We start from the raw sequence: 21,286 nt of genomic DNA, 5'->3' as shown, positions 1-21,286 counted from the left end.
TCTACCTGGCTGGGGTCTAAAACAGTAGCAGGAAGGTTGCACTTGCTCAGACCACCCCGCTCTTTAAGGTTTCTGGTTTTGTTTGCAGTGGGAGACCCTCTCTCTGTGGCTCTGAGGCTTGATAGCCTGGCTTGTGCTGAGGCTGTGCCTCCCAGGCCCTAACAGGGGTCCTGGAGTCTGAGAAGGCGAGATCTGAACGAAGATCGTATACCTGCCTGGCCAGTTGTTCCCTGCAGAAGCTGTTATCTCTTAAGCAGGCCCAAATAATGAGCCATGAGGGCTAGCTGGGACCATGACAGACCCCAGGGATTTGTGTCATATTCTGAGTACACTCATCTGCAGCCAGTTATCATGGAGATCAGAAAATTTGGATTTGGTCTGTGTTAGCAATTTTTAACCACATAACAACATTATGCTTGCCAACTGTCATATTTAGCATTCATTATTGATTTTCAAGTCATGTATCAAAATAGCATACACTTTTAAGCCGCTTAAAGGGCAATTCAGTAATTAATATTATATGGGATATAGCTCTATTTCTAGCAGCACAAGAATTTTTCTTGTATTTCTTTAATGTGTAAGTATTTCCTCTAGCAAAGCCTCTTCTTTTCCCTCCTTCCTCTCTTCTCTTCTCTTCTCTTCTCTTCTCTTCTCTTCTCTTCTCTTCTCTTCTCTTCTCTTCTCTTCTCTTCTCTTCTCTTCTCTTCTCTTCTCTTCTCTTCTCTTCTCTTCTCTCCTCTCCTCTCCTCTCCTCTCCTCTCCTCTCCTCTCCTCTCCTCTCCTCTCCTCTCCTCTCCTCTCCTCTCCTCTCCTCTCCTCTCCTCTCCTCTCCTCTCCTCTCCTCTCCTCTCCTCTCCTCTCCTTTTCTTCTTTTATGTCCCCCCTCCTTTTTTTTTTCTTTTCCTCTTTTCCTTTTCCTTTTTTTTAAAAAAGTGATTTGTAAGTTTTCCACAAGTAGGAAAGAATATCTGCTGCTACAGAAAAAGATGAGTCACGTACTAAACTGCAAATGCTCTTTGTATTTCTGAAATTGTTTGTTACAACCCCCACAAATTACGGTGAAATACCATTTCTGTTTGAAAAAGAGTTTGCCTTGACAATAATTGACTGAGTAAAATTACAAACCGTTTTTATGTGTATATTCTCAAAGAGCTCAAAGCCTCCTCTATGTATTTTGTCTCGAAGGAAGATCAGGCCAAAAGAAAGAACACTGAATGTTCAAAAATGTGGTGTGTTTGCCTTCATTGTGAGTGCTTTAGCTTAATAATTAAAAAAAGCACATATGTGCAAAATTAACTTGAAAATCCTTGAAACAACATTTGTATAACTTAAGGAACATTTCATTTTATAGGCATGAGTGGGTAATGAGACACTATTGTGAATGAAGACAACGTGCCTTTAAATTGCTTTGGAAGCTAGAAGACACCGTCTACTTAAATAAGTACTTAAATAAGTACTGCTTACTGCTGAAGTGGTAGAACTAATGGTTTGCCAGTGGGCATGATGTCCCACATATTTTTGGGGGCAAGGGGAAATGGTATATGGCACTATCCCATGGCGCTGTTAATGAAACTCTTCTGGAGAAGAGTCTAATACTTAGACCGTTACCAATGGATAGAAATATGTGGTTTCAGGTCAGCTGATCAATGAGTAATGTTGAGGTTGCTAACAGCTTTCCCCGTAAACAAAGGCATGGGTGACTTTAAAAAGAAGTATGGATAAGAGTTGTTAAAACGTTAAGCTAATGTCCTGAAAGCAGAAAAGCACAAACTCATTAAGGTCACATTTTTTCACTGAATTTTCTATGCTGCTACTAACAATTACTTACTTGCTCTATCTGTTCCTTCTCTAATAATTTCTGTGTCCTTCCAACAGCACCCCAAATAGTTCAGGAAAGATAGGAGTTTCAGATCTTCAAGGAGAAAGATACGAAGATCATCTTCCCCATACAATCACCTTTTTTTGTGTTGGTTGTGATTTGTTGTTTTACCAATGTGTGCAGGAAAAGACAGAGTCGCAGGCAGAATAAATACCTCCAGGCTGTCTGTGGGAACTGGTCAAAGTAGCATTATCTGTGTGTACTACAAGGCTTCTCCATCAGGGCTCAGAAAATTACTTCCTCCTCTCTCCTGGGTGTGAGCTATGCTCAGCTGAGGGCATGTAACATTTGCTTCTGTCAGGAAGCAGTGGGTAGGTGTTGATGCTGCCGGGACTGGCATGGGGATATCAGGATGCTTCATCCCTCTATCCAGGTGTTCCCCTGCCTGCAAGGGAAGGCAACCCACTCCCTGGTCCTCCTGACCGTGAAAGAAGGTTTGACTCCTGTCAGGAAACCCAGTAGTTTCCATCTCAGAACAGCTGAAATATGCAAAAAGAACTAAGAAACTTGAGAGTACCCCTACACCATACTTTAGCTTCATGCCAGAGACAGCAGCAGTCTCATGAAGAAATGGAGAAATACTAGGAGTCAGTTTCGGGACTCTGGAACTGAGAGACTTTATATTAATAATGACCTTGTTATTTTGGAAAGGATGACAGGGAAGGAATAGAAATAGTGAGGTGAAATGAGAACAAGGTAATGGACCGTCCTGCAGTGACTGACAATGAAGCATTTGCATGTAGAAGGAAATGGAAATCTGTGGACAAGAGCCTACTGCTGTACAGTTCTCCCAGAAATTTTGGAATTTCAGAAAAGATTTTGTCAGAGGCAATAACGAAATGTCTGGAGGCTGTGTTGCACTGTTGCAGTGTGAGAGTGTGAGAGTGTTCCCAGATGAAGAAATTTGTAAGGAGGAATGAGTGAGCTGCCAAACTCATGATGAATCTTTGGGTTAGGGCCAGAGGCCTGTGAGTTTGGGGAAAGGCTCTGAGCAGGGATGGGGCCAGGGAGTACGGGGGCAGGTCTTGGGCCCAGGGTCTGTCCCAGAGGTGGAGTCACCTGCAGAACTGAGTGCAGCATGTATGCATGCCAGGAAAGGGGTACTGAGAAGTTTCTAATGTTTACTTCAGGAACTAGGTATGATGATATCTGAAATACACCATACCATCCTTTGCACTTCTTTGAATTAAAATGAGAAAAAAGAAAAGGGGTGGAAGTTAACTTACACAAAAAGTCTCCCTAGAGCCAAGAAGTGCTTGGAATTACTACTATTCTCATTTACTCTTGGCAACAACCACAAAATGTGTTTTCCAAACGGGAACAACGTTACATTAACCACTATGTACTTCATGCTTGATCTTTGCAAATGAAGCTACTGCAGTTTCCTAGAGGGTGCATGTAGGTCGTACATAGATAGGTCTTTCTTCCCATCAGAGCGTTCTGCTCTTAGTATATTTATGAATGAATTGCAAATTTGAGTATTCTTTTATGACTGTATGGCAAGAAGATTAAACCTTCTTGATGAACTGAGAAATCTTTTGGAAATATCTGAGAACTTGTCAAACCCAGTCTTTCTGGCTGTATACTTAGCTAGGGAAAACCAGAATTCTGGACTTTTAAGAACAAATATTTGACACCCAGCAAGTTCATACGTTTTGAAACAAATTTGGTAGGAGTTATACCAAGATTTATAAAGAAAGAAGTTGCAAAGAAAAGAGAGGCAAGTAAGGTTGAGGGCTAGAGGGAAAATGAAATAATAAAATGGCAAGGAAAGAAGAAAAATTTAGGAAAAAGTTTTATAATGTGCTAGCTGGGAGAATAGTTTTCTCCTCTTTTATGTAGTTCTGAGTGAAGACTTTTGTTCGGTTACTCAAAGATAAAATCTAAAAATAAACCTGGTGTTATTGCTGGCAATGTCACAGGACATGTAATTTTCTGTATATACATTACTGTGGAGTGAGCTAAGAAACAGAATATATTGAGTCTTAAAATTGCCATTAATGCATTCCCTGCTCAGGCAATAATTTTTCTATGATCTCATTTTTTCTTAACTGATCTCATCCTTCCTTTTTGCTTAAATTGTCTTACTCTATAACAAACATCTTCATGGAACTAGTATTTACTTGTTATAAATTACTTTTTCAATGTCTTAACGTTGCTGTAGTATTTACCAAGTTGAGCTAACCTCCTTTTGCTTTGCATACAGCAATGGCCTTCTTTAACATTTATCCATTCTCATGTATTAGGATAAAGACCTACATAACCAAATAAGTAATATCTAGATTAAAAAAAAAGTATTAAGGGGTCATAAAAATGTAGGACAACAACAGAAAATAAATAACTCATTTTTAAACAGTCAGTCTTTTCAAGGGAGCTGACTTGCAAAAACTTTTGAAAAATCACTGTCTAAAACTTGGGTCCTTTGAATGTGTTCAGTTTGAATATCCCAAAATGGAAATGTTTGAGGAAATTAAACAGTGCCTGGAGATATTCTTGGGATTGGGACTCCAACATTATTGTTGCTGTTAAATTGCTGGAGCTGTCTCTGGCCCACAGTGATTAGCACTCCCAAGCAATCCCCGTGTGTGATTCAGAGGCTGCAGGGGGACAGGGATTATTCCCAGTAGGCAGCTTGCATACAGCCACTCTATTTTAGCGGGAAGGTGAGTTTAATACTGTGGATGCAGGCCAGCTGGCTTCTGAGCTTAGCTTGTATCTTAGACTGCTCTCTGGCACTGCGACCAGCAATATAAAGCAGGCTGCTTCTGTACTGCTAAATACCCTGAGCTTACAGACTGGTTGCATACACATTGCTTATTAGGATGGGTCCCTGGCTCTTGCTACTTCCCATATCATGCCTGAGGATTGTTTGAGAAAATGTTCATTATCCTAGGAGAAACAATACCAGGAACTGTTCTAATGATTTAACAGCCTAGAAGAGTAAATTCCATGGCCCAGGAAAACTCCCTGGTGCTGCTTTAGTTATATTAAGGCAATATAGCATTAGTTAGAAATAAGCTGAGAGGGTACAAACACTCTCAGACAGAGACCCTGGGTGGGTGAGCAAAGTCAAAGCAGCGTGAGCTTCGTCAAAGCGAAAGTAGGGGTTCAGGCCTGAGCATAATTTGCTTTGAGAAAGGAGTAGAAGGAAACTTGCAGAGATCAGAGAAAATAATTTAATAGAATTTTCAGCTTTAGAGGAAATTAAGATGCTCAACATGAAATATTCTTTTAAGCTTTGTTTTATGTATCTCTTCGTAATTGAATCCCAGCTGGATTCTTCCAAGTAGAACTGAAATTTCCTTGCATTGTTAATTCTGCAAAGGTGGCATCGCTGTAACTGTCATTTACAGACAAACTGGATATTGAGTGGAGGAGGAGAACATACTTACTATTGACTTCACCTTTCCTTCCCTTGCCTTGCCTGTCCTTGTCTTGACTTTCCTGGCCTTGCCTTTGCATAATACAACTCACACTGAGGGTTTAACTTTTGTGTTGGCAATACAAAACCTCTGCTGACTTAGAACTTAGGTTTATGGATGAGTAGCTCTTTTCAATGAGTATGTCACTTTTCATAAGAAGACCTGAAGGGAATTACTTTTGGGTACGAGGATGTTTGTCAAAGTTGTGAGAAAGTTCCCTGTTTAAAATGAGAGCTGGTAAGAGGAAGAGGTTATAGTTTACAGGGCAAGTGCAAAAGCACGCAACTGCTAAAAAGGTATCACTGAAAGTTTATCTGAGGGGATGAGTGTTCAGATCTGTTAGTCATTACTGACTGCCACTCCTCAAAATACCACCCAGCTGGAGATTTGCTTAGTAAAAGAGTTACATTTTATTTTTCATGGAGCCCATCTCAGCTAAATCTACTTTAATAATTACAAGGTTATTAAAAATTCCCACCAAGTCAGAAGGCAAAGATTTTAAATACATTTTAATTTGGAAATTTTTGGTGTTTCTATACATAGAATTTTGCTAGTGACAGTAGTTTTGAAATATACTGTATTAAATTCAGACTGATAGATTTTTCTTAAGTAATTTAGCACAATGGGGTGTGTTTCTGGTAGTACTATCCACTAATGCCATCCAGGTTTTTTCCCATCGAGGTTCATGCCTGACTTCAAAATACATAACCAAGTCTCTTCAGACTGGGATCCAAATCTTTATATTCAAATTAAAAGGATTCAACACCATGTCTCTAGTTTTAACTTCTTTTAAGGGAAATAAAATAGCAGTCATTTTAACCTTCTCCCTTCTCTGCCCTTCCCCTCATATACACACATGTATTCTTAGCCTTTTTTCTGTAATTATCTTTCTTTCCCCTCGCTCTGCTCCCACAAATAGTATTTTAGTGTTATCTTTGTATTACAACTGTGCTGGAATATTTCATGTTATATTAGTAAAAATAATTAATAATTAGATATGCCACTAAGATAATAAGGTGAAAAATAGTTAATATGTCAGAATATCTGTAACCCATTAGAACTGGAATTTTGTTTCTGCTCAATTTGGCTTGCATTCAGCATCCTCTGATTTTGAACGAATAAGCAACCCAAGCATATTCCTACGCTTATGAATAAAGCCATACTGTAGACTGCACATGAATAAATCCAGGCAGTCATTTTTATTGTCATCAAAGAGCATTTTTATTCTATGCCCACAAATGTTCTTGGTAATCTGTGAAAGAGGCCTCTGAGTTAAGAAGTGAAAACAAGCATCTTTCTCACCCCTTGCCTTGGCAGAAGTACATGATTAGCATTCATCAGCAGTCACAAGTGAACTCATGTAAAGGCTTGCCTACAGACAGATGTTTTTCCAGTTGAATCTTTGATTGGCCCACTTGTACTTGTGCAGTATGACATGACCTTTAATTATGCAGTCAAATACTATTCCACCGAGCATTTGCCTCATTCAGTGCACAAGATGGATGAGAGTGAACTGGGAATTGAATTGGGTTGGGCAATAAGGAAGATTACTGATTAGGGGTATCTTAGTAAGATGAGGACACCACTGCAGTTTGATGACCATCCTTGCCACCTTTAATCTTTCAAGCCAGGCAGACAAACAGGCAACTAGCGACCTCACAGGTTTATTCATAGCCACAAGAATTTAAGAACATGAGCAGACACACTGATTGAAGCCATAGGTCTATCTAACCCAGTGTCCTGTCTCTGGCAGCAGTCAAAAGTTGGATGCGTATGAAAAAGTTTAAGGGCAAGACAATACTACCTGCAGGTATTCCCCCAACTGCCATGCTTTTGTGGCTCAGGGATTTCCTAATCTGGAGGGCTCTTTAATGTAAATACTAAACCTCAGCTGATTTCTCTTTACCAGCATCCCATTAAGCCCTTTGAAGTCCTTTTAATCTTCTGCCATATGCTGCCTTCTGTGGCAAGGCTCGTGGCTCACCTCCCCCTGCTTGCCTTACGCCTGCCGTGTGCTGGCTTTCTGTGAATGGTCAGTCCCTATCCATTCTCGTCATGAAACTCATGCATATGTCTGACATTCTTTCAAAAAAGAAGGATGCTGAGCAGAAGCCAGAGGATGTACCCAGGATCCCAGAAAGCTTGTAGCATGCCCAGAAGGGAGCCAGCCTTCACTTCTGCTGTTATCCATGATAGCTTGGCCTGCCCGCCTGTGCAATTGTCAGATATAGACATACTCTGTGGGATTTCTGCTTTAGTGGCTCTTGGGGAAAAAAAGACTGCTGATGGGTGAAATAGAAGACTTCAGGAAGTGTATGAGTGCTCTTTTGGCCAAGTTAAGTGCCACTGTAGACAACAGGATTTTCTCTCTGATGCAGCCACAGAATTTCTGTGTGATGGTGAGCTAGTCCAATAGACGAGACTTTTCCCAGATGGCCGTTCAGGATGCGTTTGAAATCACTGGGTTTGATTTGCAGAAGTGCTGAGCACTCACAGCTGCAGTTGACTTCATTGAGAGCTGTACTTTGTACATGCAAAGTGCTGCTTAATGCCAAGTTCCCTGAAAACTCACTCCCTTCACGTCTCGTATCAGTCACTGCAATTAACAGATGCTTTTGACCTGAATTTCTTTGTGTTCTGTTTTCTCTGTTTGTAATGGAGGACTGATACCACCCTGCCTCATTGGAGTGTTAGATTTCTAAATTCTCAGGCACTACTACAAAAAGCATCACAGTGCAGCCCACTGAAGTAGTAACTATGTAATTCAGAGGGGGTTTCCATCCTGTACGGGGTATGAGGTCAAAATCTCAACAACAGTGACAAAACAGGGTACGGCACAAGTATCTACCCATTCCACTGCTATTAGCCACTCTGGGCACTGATCTCACAAAAAAAAATACATATATATATACTGATAATGTAACAGGCAGCTTTTGTTATTTACTGGAGGCTAAATTTATATTGCCCAAGTAGCCTTAGTTCTAGCATCTCCTATTTTTCCTGTATTTTCCCAGCACTTGTCACTGTGTTTAGACAGCAGGTTTGAGACTTCAGGTCAACCTGAACCTATTTGTATTTTGAAATTCTTGTAAAGCATTTTTGTTTGCATTTTGCCTTCCAGAAAATACTTGCAAAAACAAACGTCTGGACCTTGTCTTCATCATTGACAGCTCTCGCAGCGTACGTCCTTACGACTTTGAAAAAGTGAAGGAGTTCATTTTAACCATCTTGCAGTTTCTGGACATCGGTCCTGATGCCACCCGTGTAGGTCTGATTCAGTATGGCAGCACAGTCAAACATGAATTTTCGCTGAAGACTTTCAGGAGGAAGCAGGATATCGAAAGAGCCGTGAAGAGGATGATGCACCTGGCAACTGGCACCATGACTGGACTGGCTATCCAATATGCAATGAACATTGCATTTTCAGAGTCAGAAGGAGCTCGGCCTCTAAAGCAGAATGTGCCTCAAATTATCATGATAGTGACGGATGGGAGACCTCAGGATCCAGTGGCAGAAATTGCCACTAAAGCACGTAACTCAGGAATCTTGATTTTTGCCGTTGGAGTGGGAAGAGTAGATATGAACACGCTGAAGTCCATTGGGAGTGAACCACATGAAGAACATGTGTTTCTGGTTGCTAATTTCAGTCAGATTGAAACGCTGACCTCTGTCTTCCAGACCAAACTTTGTGGTAAGGTTTTTATCTATAGATTTGAATGCATAGGTGAAAGTAAAACACAGAAAAAAAAAATGCATTAGAATTAAGCTTTTTTTTTACATGGAACCTGTTAGAATATTGAAAAAAAGGGAGACGAGCCAGACAACATTCAGAACAGCAGTCATACATATGGGGAAAAACTAATTCTACTGCTAAGTGCCATAAAATGTGATCTAATTCCTAGTGGTCATAAGCAGTGAGGCAAACACACATATCATGATTTTCCTGTTCATTGCATAACAGCAATAAATTTACAACCCTCTGCTATCTGAATATTAGATAAGTTGTTTCATCTATTGATTTTAAATGTGATCTCCCTTAGTACTGAAAATTCAAACTGATATACAGTCTTTTGGTTATTTAAAACACTCTATGGAGTTCATGGATTCCTCTTCCAAAGCTTACATGTTAATTCTATGCAAACAGTTATCTCTGTGCATGCTTTGTGACTGGAAGTGAGACGCAGAGACATGGTAATGTTTTTATTCCATCCATTTTAAATACAGAAAGTTAGGAAAAGCCATTACAGTGATAATTCGTACAATAAAGGAAATAATATTTTAATAGGTATTAATTTACAACAGAGAAATCGCTTCCATCTGTAATTCCCTGATAAGAAATTACCTCTTACAAATATCATGGCATACATAATTCATTTTATTCCAATCTGTGTACTTAATATAATTTTCTTCTTTAGTTTTTCCTGAGGTAAGTATGAAAGATCTTCGTACAGATTTGGCATTAAGCTGAGGCATTTTCAGCAGAGTCCAGAAAAAGAATGCATGGTGAAATTGAATGCTCGCTCATCTCTAGGGATGCTTTTGCCAGAAAAGAACGGAGGCTTATTGTGAGGATAGTCTGGAGAATTTTCCTTACTTGATCTTTTCCAGAATTGTTTCAAAGAGCAACAGGGCTCCAGCTGAACTGCATCAGCACAAAACACCATCACAGACATTCATCAGATAATAGATTTTTCCTGTTTCTTCCTTGCCGTATTATTAGCTGGCATAGTAAAGATACATTTGAAAACCAAGAAAGAGTAAACTAAACATGGATTGAGAGTTTAAATGGAGTGAACAGCAAATGCTTCAAAACTTCATCTTATTGGATTTTTTTAATTGCATTTTAGAAACAAATCCAGTACAAATACCACTTATTCATTTTTTTTTCTGACTAGACAGTGGCCAGTAAATGTATTAGAGATTTATAGCTCACTTTTAATCCAAATACATGTGGTCCTCAATAAAACCACCCCCCCTGCAGATGGAGGAGTATGGAGGTGACAAGGATTGCTGCTGCCTCCTTTTCTCAGGGAATGCCTCCACACATTTGCTGTGTCAGGAATTGAAGGTGAGATCCAAAAACGCACTTAAAAACCGAGATACAGATGCAACAGAGAATTTAAGCTGTTAGATTCTTATGGATTTCAATTTAAGGGACTAAATTGCAGATAGGATCCTTACTATTTTATTAAGTCTGGGCTGTGAAGCAGCATTCAGCTTGCTGAATTTCAAGAGAGCAATCTAAGCATCCATAGCCTCTGCTTCCTAGAACACCTACATTCCTCCCGGGAAATGTGGTTAGTTTTTTAAAGTCCTCCCCAGTGTGGACCCAGACGCAATGTCATTGTAGCTGAATCGAACATCTGGACACCTTGTTTCTTTGCTAGAGCAATTGAAGGCACCCCTCTGGTCAAGTCTCCTGGTATGCAGTCTGCTGGACTTCGTGCTGTGGGAAAAGACCTTGGCACCTGAGCTGTCCTTGTGTCTGGATTGCCCTTGTATCTGTGGGAGTGTGTCTTCCTGGTTCCTGCGAAGATAAGAGAAGAACCTGGCCAAGTGATGAAGCTCTGTGGGGAAAATAAAAACTAAGCCAAACTAACCACTGTTTACCTATGGATGGCAGAGATTACTCAGTGCCTAGCAGCGATATTCTCAGAAGAATCCGTATAAACTGACTGTGCTCCATCCTCTGCCAAGTCAGACTTTCTCTACAGTTGCTGCCTTTGGCTGCCAAAGATTTGGGGGTGTCAGAAACAGCAGTTGAAGCCAGGGGATCCCAGAGGCCTCCTCTTATTACCAGTCAGCAAGGTAAAAGAGAAGCAAACAGTATACTGGAAAATCGGAGGCATGAGGAGTGAGACAAGAGTTGAAAACTCAGAAGAGAAATGGAAATGGGGACAGGATCCAGGAAAGGAGGTGGAGATTGAAGAGAAGAAGAGTGAGAAAGACGGAAGTTGGGATGGAGCAGTCAGGAGCAAATAAAGTCTTTATTATTCTCCTGTAAAGTAGATAGTGGTATCATCCCCATTTTACATTGGAGGAGCAGAGGCACAGAAACAGGGTTAAGACTGTCAACATCGCCCACTAACTTTAAATATTTGACTCAGTGCAATTCCTGGTCTGATTTTCTGGGGCATTTAGCATTTTTAGACTAATAAAACATACCAGTCACAGCTCTACAGCCTTCACTTGCAGCTGAGAGCCCTGCATTCTTGCAAATCCAGATTCAGGTGTCTCTAGCTGAACACATACAGTGTGAAGGTTGATGCTTGCTTGAAGATACTGATATTATTGGCTTGCCCAAAGTCAAATAAGGACCCTGTGATAGACAGAGATAAAGTCTAATTCACAAGGCTCACATTCAAATTCCTTAACTATGAGATCACCCTTTCTATTACTTCAGTCCCTGGCTGTGTCCACCAAACACATCCTGCAACAAATGAGAGTGCAAAAATCATACAGACAGCTGCCTCCTTCACCGCAGAAATCTGACTGATGACCAGAGTACCACTGACTTTGAAATGGGTGCGACAGAGACACTTTGGAAAAAATTTTATGTGATAGTATATTGGAAGATTGGTAACAGGTGGTAACAATATATTCTCAGAAGGGACTGAGTTACTGAGACACCTATCATTCAATGCTTTTTTTTTGCCTTTTTTTTTTTTTTTTTTTTTTTCATTTTTTAGTACTCTGTTTTGCAACCTTATGTTCTTTTGGTATCGGAGGACTGACTGTTTTTGTAGTAATGTTCTATAGATTCACATTCTATAGCATTAGTATATGGTAAGATTTTCTGACTCTTAAACTACTGAAATGAGTATATTTTTCATTTGTTGCATTTGAAAGTGCTTCTTTGGTCATAACAAGCTATACCTGATATTGAAAGCTAGTGAAATATAGCCAGGAGGAAACTTCTGTTTAGAAAGTGTCAGAGGTCATAAGCTTCATTTTCAGAATGACAGAAAGATGAAAAGACAAGAAGTCCAAGCAGGTCTGTATTCACATAAATAAAAGTACTTGAGAAGTTTTATTATGGCAGAAGATTATGAGATCCAAAAAGCTGATTAAGAGATTTGGGAATTGTGGTGGTTTGTATATTAGTAATAAGTGCATAACTCTGGTAACCATTCCAAAGACCAGATACATAGTCTGTGTCTCAAAACCACATTTTTTTTTCCACAAGTACCACACATACCACATGTTAAGTTATTTATCAGGCTTCTGTTATGGCTGCTAGAAGATTACTGTTAATATCTATTCCATAAATTTTGATCTTCGTTGACCTAGCACAATAAGGAGCACATCAATCCCTAATTGTTTTTGAGCAAAATAGATTATTTTCTACACAATGTTCTCTGAGAAGTAATTCACATATATATTATAGAAATTACATACAAGCAATGCTCCACAACATCAAGGATATTTCTTAATTCCCAAATACAGATCTGGAGAAAAATAGTTCAGCAATGGACTTGGCAGAATGGGCCCACTTTTCTTTTTCTTTCTTGCTGTCTCAGTCTGTTGCATTTTACTACTTTCTATTAGAGACATAAAATGCAAACAGATTAAAAATAGACTCAGAAAGACTTATACGCTGGAGTGTAGCTCAGCTCCCCCTTACTGAATCTTGGAGATGCATGACCTCGGTGTCATCATGAATTGCTTGTATGTTCGTCAACGCTGATAACTAAGCAAGCAAGATTCTTCATCAAGTTGTTTTCTAGTCATTCTTCTTTAGTATTGTGCTGTGTGGTGATTTTCTCCATTCAAGAAATTGAATGTCCTCTAGAACAGTTTGAACTTAAATTCCACTTGTTTTCTAATTTTGAATGTGGTAGGATTGTTTCATTGTCTTCTTGGAACCACCAAGTAATTAGTGTTTCCAGATACTCTATTGTATATTTTTATTTTGTTTCTATCTCCATTCCGCATGTAATTTCATGTCCAAAAACATGCCACCAATGTCAACCAGACAGAAAACATATAAATTCCTACTTTTTTTAGGAATAAATACATAGTACTGTTTGTTGGGGATTTTTTTATTGTCTTATACACTTAAGCTTCCATTTTGTCTTTACTGTCAACACTTAATTTGAAATTTCTAAATTACTTCAGTAAAATTTTCTACACCATTTTTTTAAATAATGACCACAAGTAAGTAAGACCAGCAGTAAATAACGTTTTACTTTTTTTCCTTCAGTGCCCCATATGTGCAGTACAGTTGAGCATCGCTGTGATCACTTCTGCATAAACACCCCTGGCTCCTACGTATGCAGATGTAAACAAGGATACATTCTGAATGCTGACCAGAAGACTTGCAGCAGTATGTTATCTTTCTTAACTTTTCTCTTTCGTGCTCCCAAAAAGTGCTTAACATCACATACCCTCTTTGTTGAGCTCATAAAGAAGGACTGAGCCCAGTACGTGATTAATGGTAATCATCAGAAAGAGTCTGAAAAGGTGAAGTTGTAATTCTTTTTCTTGTTTTGTGCAAATGAAGTTCTTATAAACCTGTCTGAAATACATCAAGCTAATTTTTATACACAGCTCTTCAGAGGTACACTGTAACTACATAAAATTGCATTTTAATTTTATTGGTGTAATAAGTTCAACAATGAAGCAAGAATCAAAGAAAGAACTGTTTTATCATCTCACATGAAGTGAATCCAAGTACTTTAGTAACTTGTCTAGATAGCAACCAGTACTAATAGTACAGAAAGGTGTAATAAACCCTGTACTAGAGAACTGTGAAATAACTTGCCATTCTGAAAAGCTCTTCCTAACTGCTGCTTGAAGTATAAGGGTTTGCAACCGTTCAAAGAATAGTTTCAAAAGTCTTGCTTATGCTCTCATTTCCTTCTTTAAAAGGGTTGACTTTTTTCAATTTTAACTAATTGGCTTTATAATTTATAATAACAAACTGTATTTCACTTAGTTGTGATTTTTGTAAGCAATATTTCTTTTGTCCATTTTACCTTGCTTCCTAGTAATTAACAGCAGACTACATTAGATGGGTATGCCAAATTTATTTCTGTATCCAGCATTATTTTAAACAAATTTTGCAATACTATTCTTACTTACTTGTGGAAAATGTACTTGCTAAAAATGCAGTTTCTTATCCCACGACAGTGCATGGATTCAAGTGAAATTTGCCAAACTGATTTTAGCCAGAAGAAAAATTTTGGAAAACGTCTTTTCAAAAAGCTGGAGGAGACAGTCATGGTGAGAGCATAGGATGTACCCCTCACAACTGATAATTTAGAATTAAGGTGAAGGATGCAGGCTCAAATCCTATCCTTGTGTTTGAACTCGCGTGTTCCACATCTCAGGAGAGTGCCATAAAACAATCGGGTAGCTTGGGATTAGAGGGTTCTTAGTCTCTCTTGCCTAGTGTTGTATTTTATATCAAATACTTAATGACCACTGAAACAGCGAGAATATGTCAGTATCTGAGGCGACTCTGCAGCTTGGGGACTAGAGTCCTTACATGTGCAGTGGGACACATGGTTTCAGTTAGAGCCTCAGTAAATAGGATGGGAACAAAAGAATGTCAGCACCAGAGTGATTTGCACATTCTGGCTGCTGCGTGGAAGCATCTTCAGACCCTTTGGGCTACAGCAGGAAACTACGAGCTATGGGATGAGTTACTTTTAGGAATCTCTCTTTTCTAGTCCTTCTCACCAGCATCCTTCACCAAATGTAGACATTTGTCATTTGCATGTGTGTGAATTATAGGGGAATGCTTTGTGTTAAATGGAACAAATTTAACACTTCATTTGTGTTTTTGTTTTCTCAAGGAGACGCAAAAAAATTCAACCCAATCTGGAATATTTCCTAATTATTATTTGGTTTAGCAGCTGAGCCAAGACAAGAATAGTGACAAGAACGTTTTTTCACACATTTTTCAAAGCCCATTCCTGCATCGCTTTACTTTTTTTTTTAGCTATGACTCAGTCTTATATTAGTTTTCCCCACTTACCTGTCACACATGATTTGCTTGACTGTGTACTTGCTTTGATCATCAATCAGACGATACTAGATTGCAGTTTGCTAAATATGAAAGGGACATGAGTCGTTCAATGTGTTTGTAGCCTGCTTCTAATGGACTTTTTTCTACATCACCAAACTATCATTTTAGCGATTAGCACTGGAAATCTAATATTGAGAGCCATCAAATTGGCCTTAAATGTGCTAGGATGGTGCAAATCATTGGTGAAGGAGGGAGATGATATGGTAGCAGTCTAGACAAGGTCAGACCATTATGTCTAAAAACTCCCCAGAGAAGTAACAGAATTCATGAGGAAAGGGACCAAGCCTGGACAAGCTGGACAGCTTATTTCTGGAGCTAAGGGGAAGCATGGCAATAGAAAAATACACAGTCTGCGACCATTTTAGTTATCTTCATCGGCTGCTGATTGTCCATAAGTGCACAGAGACACTCGCACACAAGTGTTCCTGACTTGACCTCTAAATAAAATAAATCTTCATCATGTTTATGTTTAGTGCAATACATGATCAACATAAACCAGATGTATTTATCTAAGGTTTGGATGTATTTGTCAGCTCTTTCATGAACAAATAGTTTCCTTACGTATATATTTTAACACTTTCTAAATTAAACAATGCAGAAAACATGAATGGTATGTACCTAAAGTTATATTCTCTTTTCATTTTTCTGTACGTAAAGTTATACTCTTCTTTCATTCTTCTGTTCCCTTTTTTTATATTGTGAGAGTACACCGTATCAGCATTCAGTTTTTAAAAGCCCTTAACCAAGTGACTTCAATCAGCAGTGAACTGACAACTTTGCTTCAGGCTGGAAAAGGCTGCATTTCTGTTTTGAATAGATGATAGTTTTGTTCCTTGATACATTTCATTATAACATTCTTTCTAAAAAAATTATTTCCTTGCATTGAAGGACGAAAATCTGCCATACTTGTGATTTGTTACTTTCCACATTAAAAAAAAAAAAAAAGAAAAAGGCAACTCGGCTATCTTCCAGAACAAAACTAGGGGAAAAAAAAGTTCTTTTGTTTAACTTGAAATATTCTTACATTTATTTCAGTAAGATGGTTTTGCATTCATGCAAAGGATGCTCCTTTTACACACTCTGGTCTAACTTTTCTAGAGTGGTTGTGTCAGATACTGGCTATTCTTTACTCATTACATTGTATTTGTTTCACTTAATCTCTTCCATTCTTCTCTAGAGATGTTCAAAACTTACATTAATTCACAAAATAGTACAAAAGAGGAAATGTAGCTGAAAGAAGCTGGAAAATTATCTATTTGTGGGTGTTTATACTGGAACAAGAGAGTTAAATGACTGTTTATACTGTTCATCATGCCACTTGATATGAAGCAGACAGCTATAAAAGAAAATTTGTATTTGCTTGGCTAGTTTCCTCAAACATGTTCCAAAAGCCTTTTTTGTAGCTGTAAATGATCATTATGTGTTGAGCAGTCTTTGGGCCTGATCCTGAGCAACACAAAGTACTTCGCTTTCCAGAGATTTCACTGGGGAAATTTGGGGTTCTCAGAAAGCTTTAGTCTATAGAAAGGAAAGCCCCATGTGCTTCTTTCAGCCAGATGCTGAACTGACCTCATCTGTCATAGTAATTTTTCTAATGAGATCTTTTGCTTGGGAGGGGTAGCTTGCTATGGTATTTTGCACAAAACTGAAAAATTATAAAACTCAGAAATGAAATATCCCCAAGTCTTTTGGTCTTGTGTTTTCCTTTTCTTTTCCTTTCCAAACTTGTCATCATTTATCTGGGAGGGTTATGCAAAAAAGAAAAAAAAAAAGACACAAATAAACACCTTTTTTTTCCAAAAAAAATGAAGAATGCCCTTCAAACTTTTTAGAGAAACACAGTCAAGCAACTCTGCTAGGCGCCATTGGCCTATCCATAGTCGTTGCCTTCAGCTGAAGGAATGAGCTCCTCAGCTTTGAGTGGTTGTTCCCTGGTGGCATAAGACTTTCACTGTTTGACAGAACATTGGCGTGATCTGTGTTAAAATGAGCTCATCTCTAAAGAGTTGTTCATAGCTTCCTGAAATTTATTTTTGATCTATAGTCTACCTGTGCATTACAGAAGGTCAAAGAATTTCATATTCATGCAATTATGTTTTGTAGCTCAGGACCTTTGTGCTGTGGAGAAACATGCCTGTGAGCAGATTTGTGTGAACACACCTGGGTCTTACGTCTGTCAGTGTTATGAAGGGTATGAGCTTGATGCAAATGGAAAGAATTGTGTCGGTGAGTATGAGTTTAGCAATTCACATTTGACACAAACCAAAGGGAAATTCAATGTAAATTAATGACCAGTCTAGCCATAGACAATGATGAGAAGCTCTCTTCTCCTATGTGAGTGGTAGATAAGGAAGAATACATATTGGTATGTATGTAGGCCTTTACTGATAATGAATGGTGACTTGGGAAAATTGTTCCAACTGATTTCACACAGAAAGTAACGTTGCTGTTTTAAAACGACACACCAAATGTGTTATTCTGGATCCATGTAGGTGGCCAGCAATGTACTGGCATGACATATGTGGCCATTAAAAAACAAACAAAGCCAGACAAATTCGGTAGCTCCTCTCCAGACAGAAGTTATACATGGAAGAACTTGAAAGTGGACAATTTCTTGCCATTTCTCACTTGGTTTTATGGTCATGCCTGGAGAGATTTCAAACTCTTTTTGGCAAGATGACTTTAAGGAAAGTTTAGCCCCCCTTAAGAACCCATCCACTATGTGCCTTTAATTTTCGCTGTGGGCAGTAAAGAAGCAAACATCAGCTCTAAGAATTACAACTCAAAAGACTGAGTGTGGAAATACAGTATAATAATTTTTTAACACAAAACATACTTTCCTCTCTATTACCATATAAGTATCTCACTCTTCTTCCCCGTTTATACACAGTAAATACTTTTAGGATAATCTTTTTCACTAGCCTATTAGCCTTCTTGTAAACTTTTCATCCCATGCTACAGTTTGGGAAAATACTGTCTTCTGGTATCCACCACAAAAAAACCCTAGTGACTCCTTGAAAAAAAATTGCCTTATTTTTTAGGTATTCTCTTTAGGCAAGCACTTAAATGCATGCTTAATTTCAAACACATGCTGAAATCCCATGGAAGTGAATCCAAGTGAATCTTTGGCCCCAAATCTGCCACAGGCCACCACGAAGCTTTTGTCCAACAGCTTACTCTTTCTTGTCATTTTAAACAACTCTAACGTAATACAATCTGTCTCTCATTACCTTCACAGAGCTATTACCTTGCAGGATAATCCTATTTTGAGATGCAAAATAGATGACAGTTTGTGGAACTGAACTTTCTGCATGTAGTTTCACATGGGACACACAAATGAGGTTCTGAGGTTTTTTAGACCTAGGATCACATATGCGGTTTTGAAGAACATTCACTCTGTACTTACTCTTCAGAAATGTTTCCTTTACTTGTAGCTTCATGATCTCAGTATAAGAGTGTTTAAAATTCTCAGCATAATTTGGCCACTAATATACCATTTTAAGAACTTGCTTTCTGAAGTTGAATTGTTTTGAAAATGCAGCTAATAATGGCTATTTAGGCAGGAAGGCCTGATAGATGTTCTGGCCCAAATTTCTACATCTAACACTATGCAGAAGTTCATCCAATAACCTTAGCTAATCCTCATTACCTTTACCTCTGTTAAGATAAAGTGTATCTTTCTCTGTTATTGATTTGACTATATCCTGAGACAGAAAATCTGTGACTTCTGTTGGTAGTTCTTTCATCCCCAGTTCATTCCTACCCTATATTTTAATTCAAAATATTCATGCTTAGTGTCATCAGCTGTTGTTACTATTTTCTCTCCATTAAGTTGAAGGGTCCTTTACAGTCCAAGATATTCTTACCGGGAAGGTAGCTACCATAGCATCATAGGGATAAAAATAAATTTTGGTGAAATTCTTTGTATGTCAAACCTACTATTATAAATACAAAGTCTATTTTTCTTATTAAAAGCTTCGAAATATTTCTATGCCGTTTATTAAATTTCTTACAGTGGCACTTGTTTTTTGCCTGTTAATTTCTCTGAAAAGTCTAAAGAGTGCTATTTAGAGGTGTGATACATCTTCAACATTTTTTTTCTACCTCCTCACTGACTCTCTTTGGCATGGAGAGATACAGGCTTATTATAAGCTCTATTGATGACATTTGAAGCTTTTGTATTCTCAACTATTTTCAGTTATTTTCAAAATACAGTTCATGCATGGGTTCACTATGGTATCTTGCATTTTATAGCTGTCTTTCCTCTCCACTTGATTTCTATTCGTGTATACCTAGTTTAGCAAAAAACTATGAACTTACACTATTCATACCCCTGCAATAATTAGCAGTATTAATTGTGATTTTAAAGCACATTATTAGCACTTCTATTTTTCAATTTTCTTTGGCATTTATTTGACCATTTAACTTTTTCATTTCTTACTGATGCATGTGAATAGTTCAATGTATATTAATTATGTTTTACCCATGCAGAACTTAGCCTTTCTACATTTCCTGAACAGGAAAAGATTGTCTGGGTAATTTGCAGTTTTGATGCTGATTTGTCTGCAAATCCTATTAGCCGTCAATCTCCAGAATTTGACTTTTCAGATTTGAACAATTTGAGATTTTTGAGGAATATGCTACTACCAAGAATTCACAGCTTCTGTAGATGTGATCACCAATGAATAATCATCCTTGCTGGCAAATCTTGTAAAGGAGACTATGTATAATACTGAATCAGTAGTGATAGCTCTCAGTTTGCATTACTCTTAAGCTAGTTCATTTCAGTGAAGTATTTATTATCAAATGAGCAGGATCAGAAGAAAGATCTTGATGTACACATATACCAGAGACCACTGAGTACAATGACAATTTTGCAAAAAGCAGTGACTTCATTAAGGTTACTCTCTCCTCTTCATCCAGTGAATGGAGAATTTCAGTAGGACATACACATCGCCGTTCTCTCAAAGAGCCAAAGGCTTCTCTCTAAGATATCTAAGACTTCTAAAATTTTAACTCCAGCAAAAGTAAATGAGAAAGTGCAGAAACTCATTTCACAGGCAGGTTTATTAAGTTCTCTTCCTTCTTTCTGATGGGCTAATTTCTCTGGTTAAGGATCAAAGGCAATACTAATTGCTTTATTGACACATGTCAGCCAGTTACCTGAATGGCAATAAAATCTCACCACCAACAGCTAACAACTTATCCATTCAAAGTGACCACTGTATGGCCAACCACTCTGAGTGTTTGCAACACACAGTTTATGAACACATTTGTAGACTAAATATTTGAAACTGTCTGCTCAGTGATAAGTATGGCTGGCAGAGCTCTATCACTTCGCCTTTTTAAACAGCTTTTCATGTTAACTGCCCTCCTTTCACATGAACAAAATCCTGTCAGTTAAAATTTGGTGGTAATGAGCCATTCTTTCTCCATCATGCTCCTGGACACTCAGTCTCTCCACCTTCTTGGTGTTGCTGGACATGCTGTCCTCTCTTTCCTGGCACTGGTGCTAGACTGTGTCCACATTGCTGCAGCTGTTGGGCTTGGGACCTCTTCTCCTGGCAGTGGTTTGGCTGCTGGCACCTCTCTGCAGTCCTGGCACCGCTAGATTTTTTTGGCTGCTTTCTAAGTTCTTACAAGTCTTCCATGAGTCTGCTCTACTCTTCCCCCACGTTCTTTTTCATCCTCCTTATGCCTTTACTTATTCTGTCACTTTTTCTTCCTGCCCTTTTCTTCTACCCTTCGTCTTAACTTACTTTGTTCTCCTAAGCCTGAATAACCTATATAAACATTGTAGGAGTAAAACAACAATACAAGAGAAAGGTGACCCTTGCTGTCCACAGTTCAGAGAGGGCAATGTAAGCACCCAGAGTGCAAAACTGGTAACTGGAAGTAAAAGACGGCTCTCATCTCTTACCAGCTAATTCCAAGCAAGAAAAAACGGGGTGG

At 38.5% G+C, this 21,286-nt stretch overlaps 1 protein-coding gene across 1 annotated transcript in view; it reads left to right on the top strand.

Moving 5' to 3' along the window:
* The window catches only part of MATN2 (matrilin 2), a 75,372-nt gene that overhangs the window by 15,251 nt on the left and 38,835 nt on the right, over nt 1-21,286 (top strand). The window contains exons 3-5 of the mRNA XM_082329915.1: nt 8,423-8,992; nt 13,505-13,627; nt 17,438-17,560. Of these exons, the coding sequence (XP_082186041.1) occupies nt 8,423-8,992; nt 13,505-13,627; nt 17,438-17,560 (816 nt within the window). The remainder of the gene's footprint in view (nt 1-8,422; nt 8,993-13,504; nt 13,628-17,437; nt 17,561-21,286) is intronic.

Source organism: Platalea leucorodia, assembly GCF_965183815.1.
Source record: "Platalea leucorodia genome assembly, chromosome: 1".
Taxonomy (NCBI): domain Eukaryota; kingdom Metazoa; phylum Chordata; class Aves; order Pelecaniformes; family Threskiornithidae; genus Platalea; species Platalea leucorodia.
The sequence above is the reverse complement of the archived record's forward strand: the minus strand, read 5'-3'. Positions and strand labels throughout refer to the sequence as shown.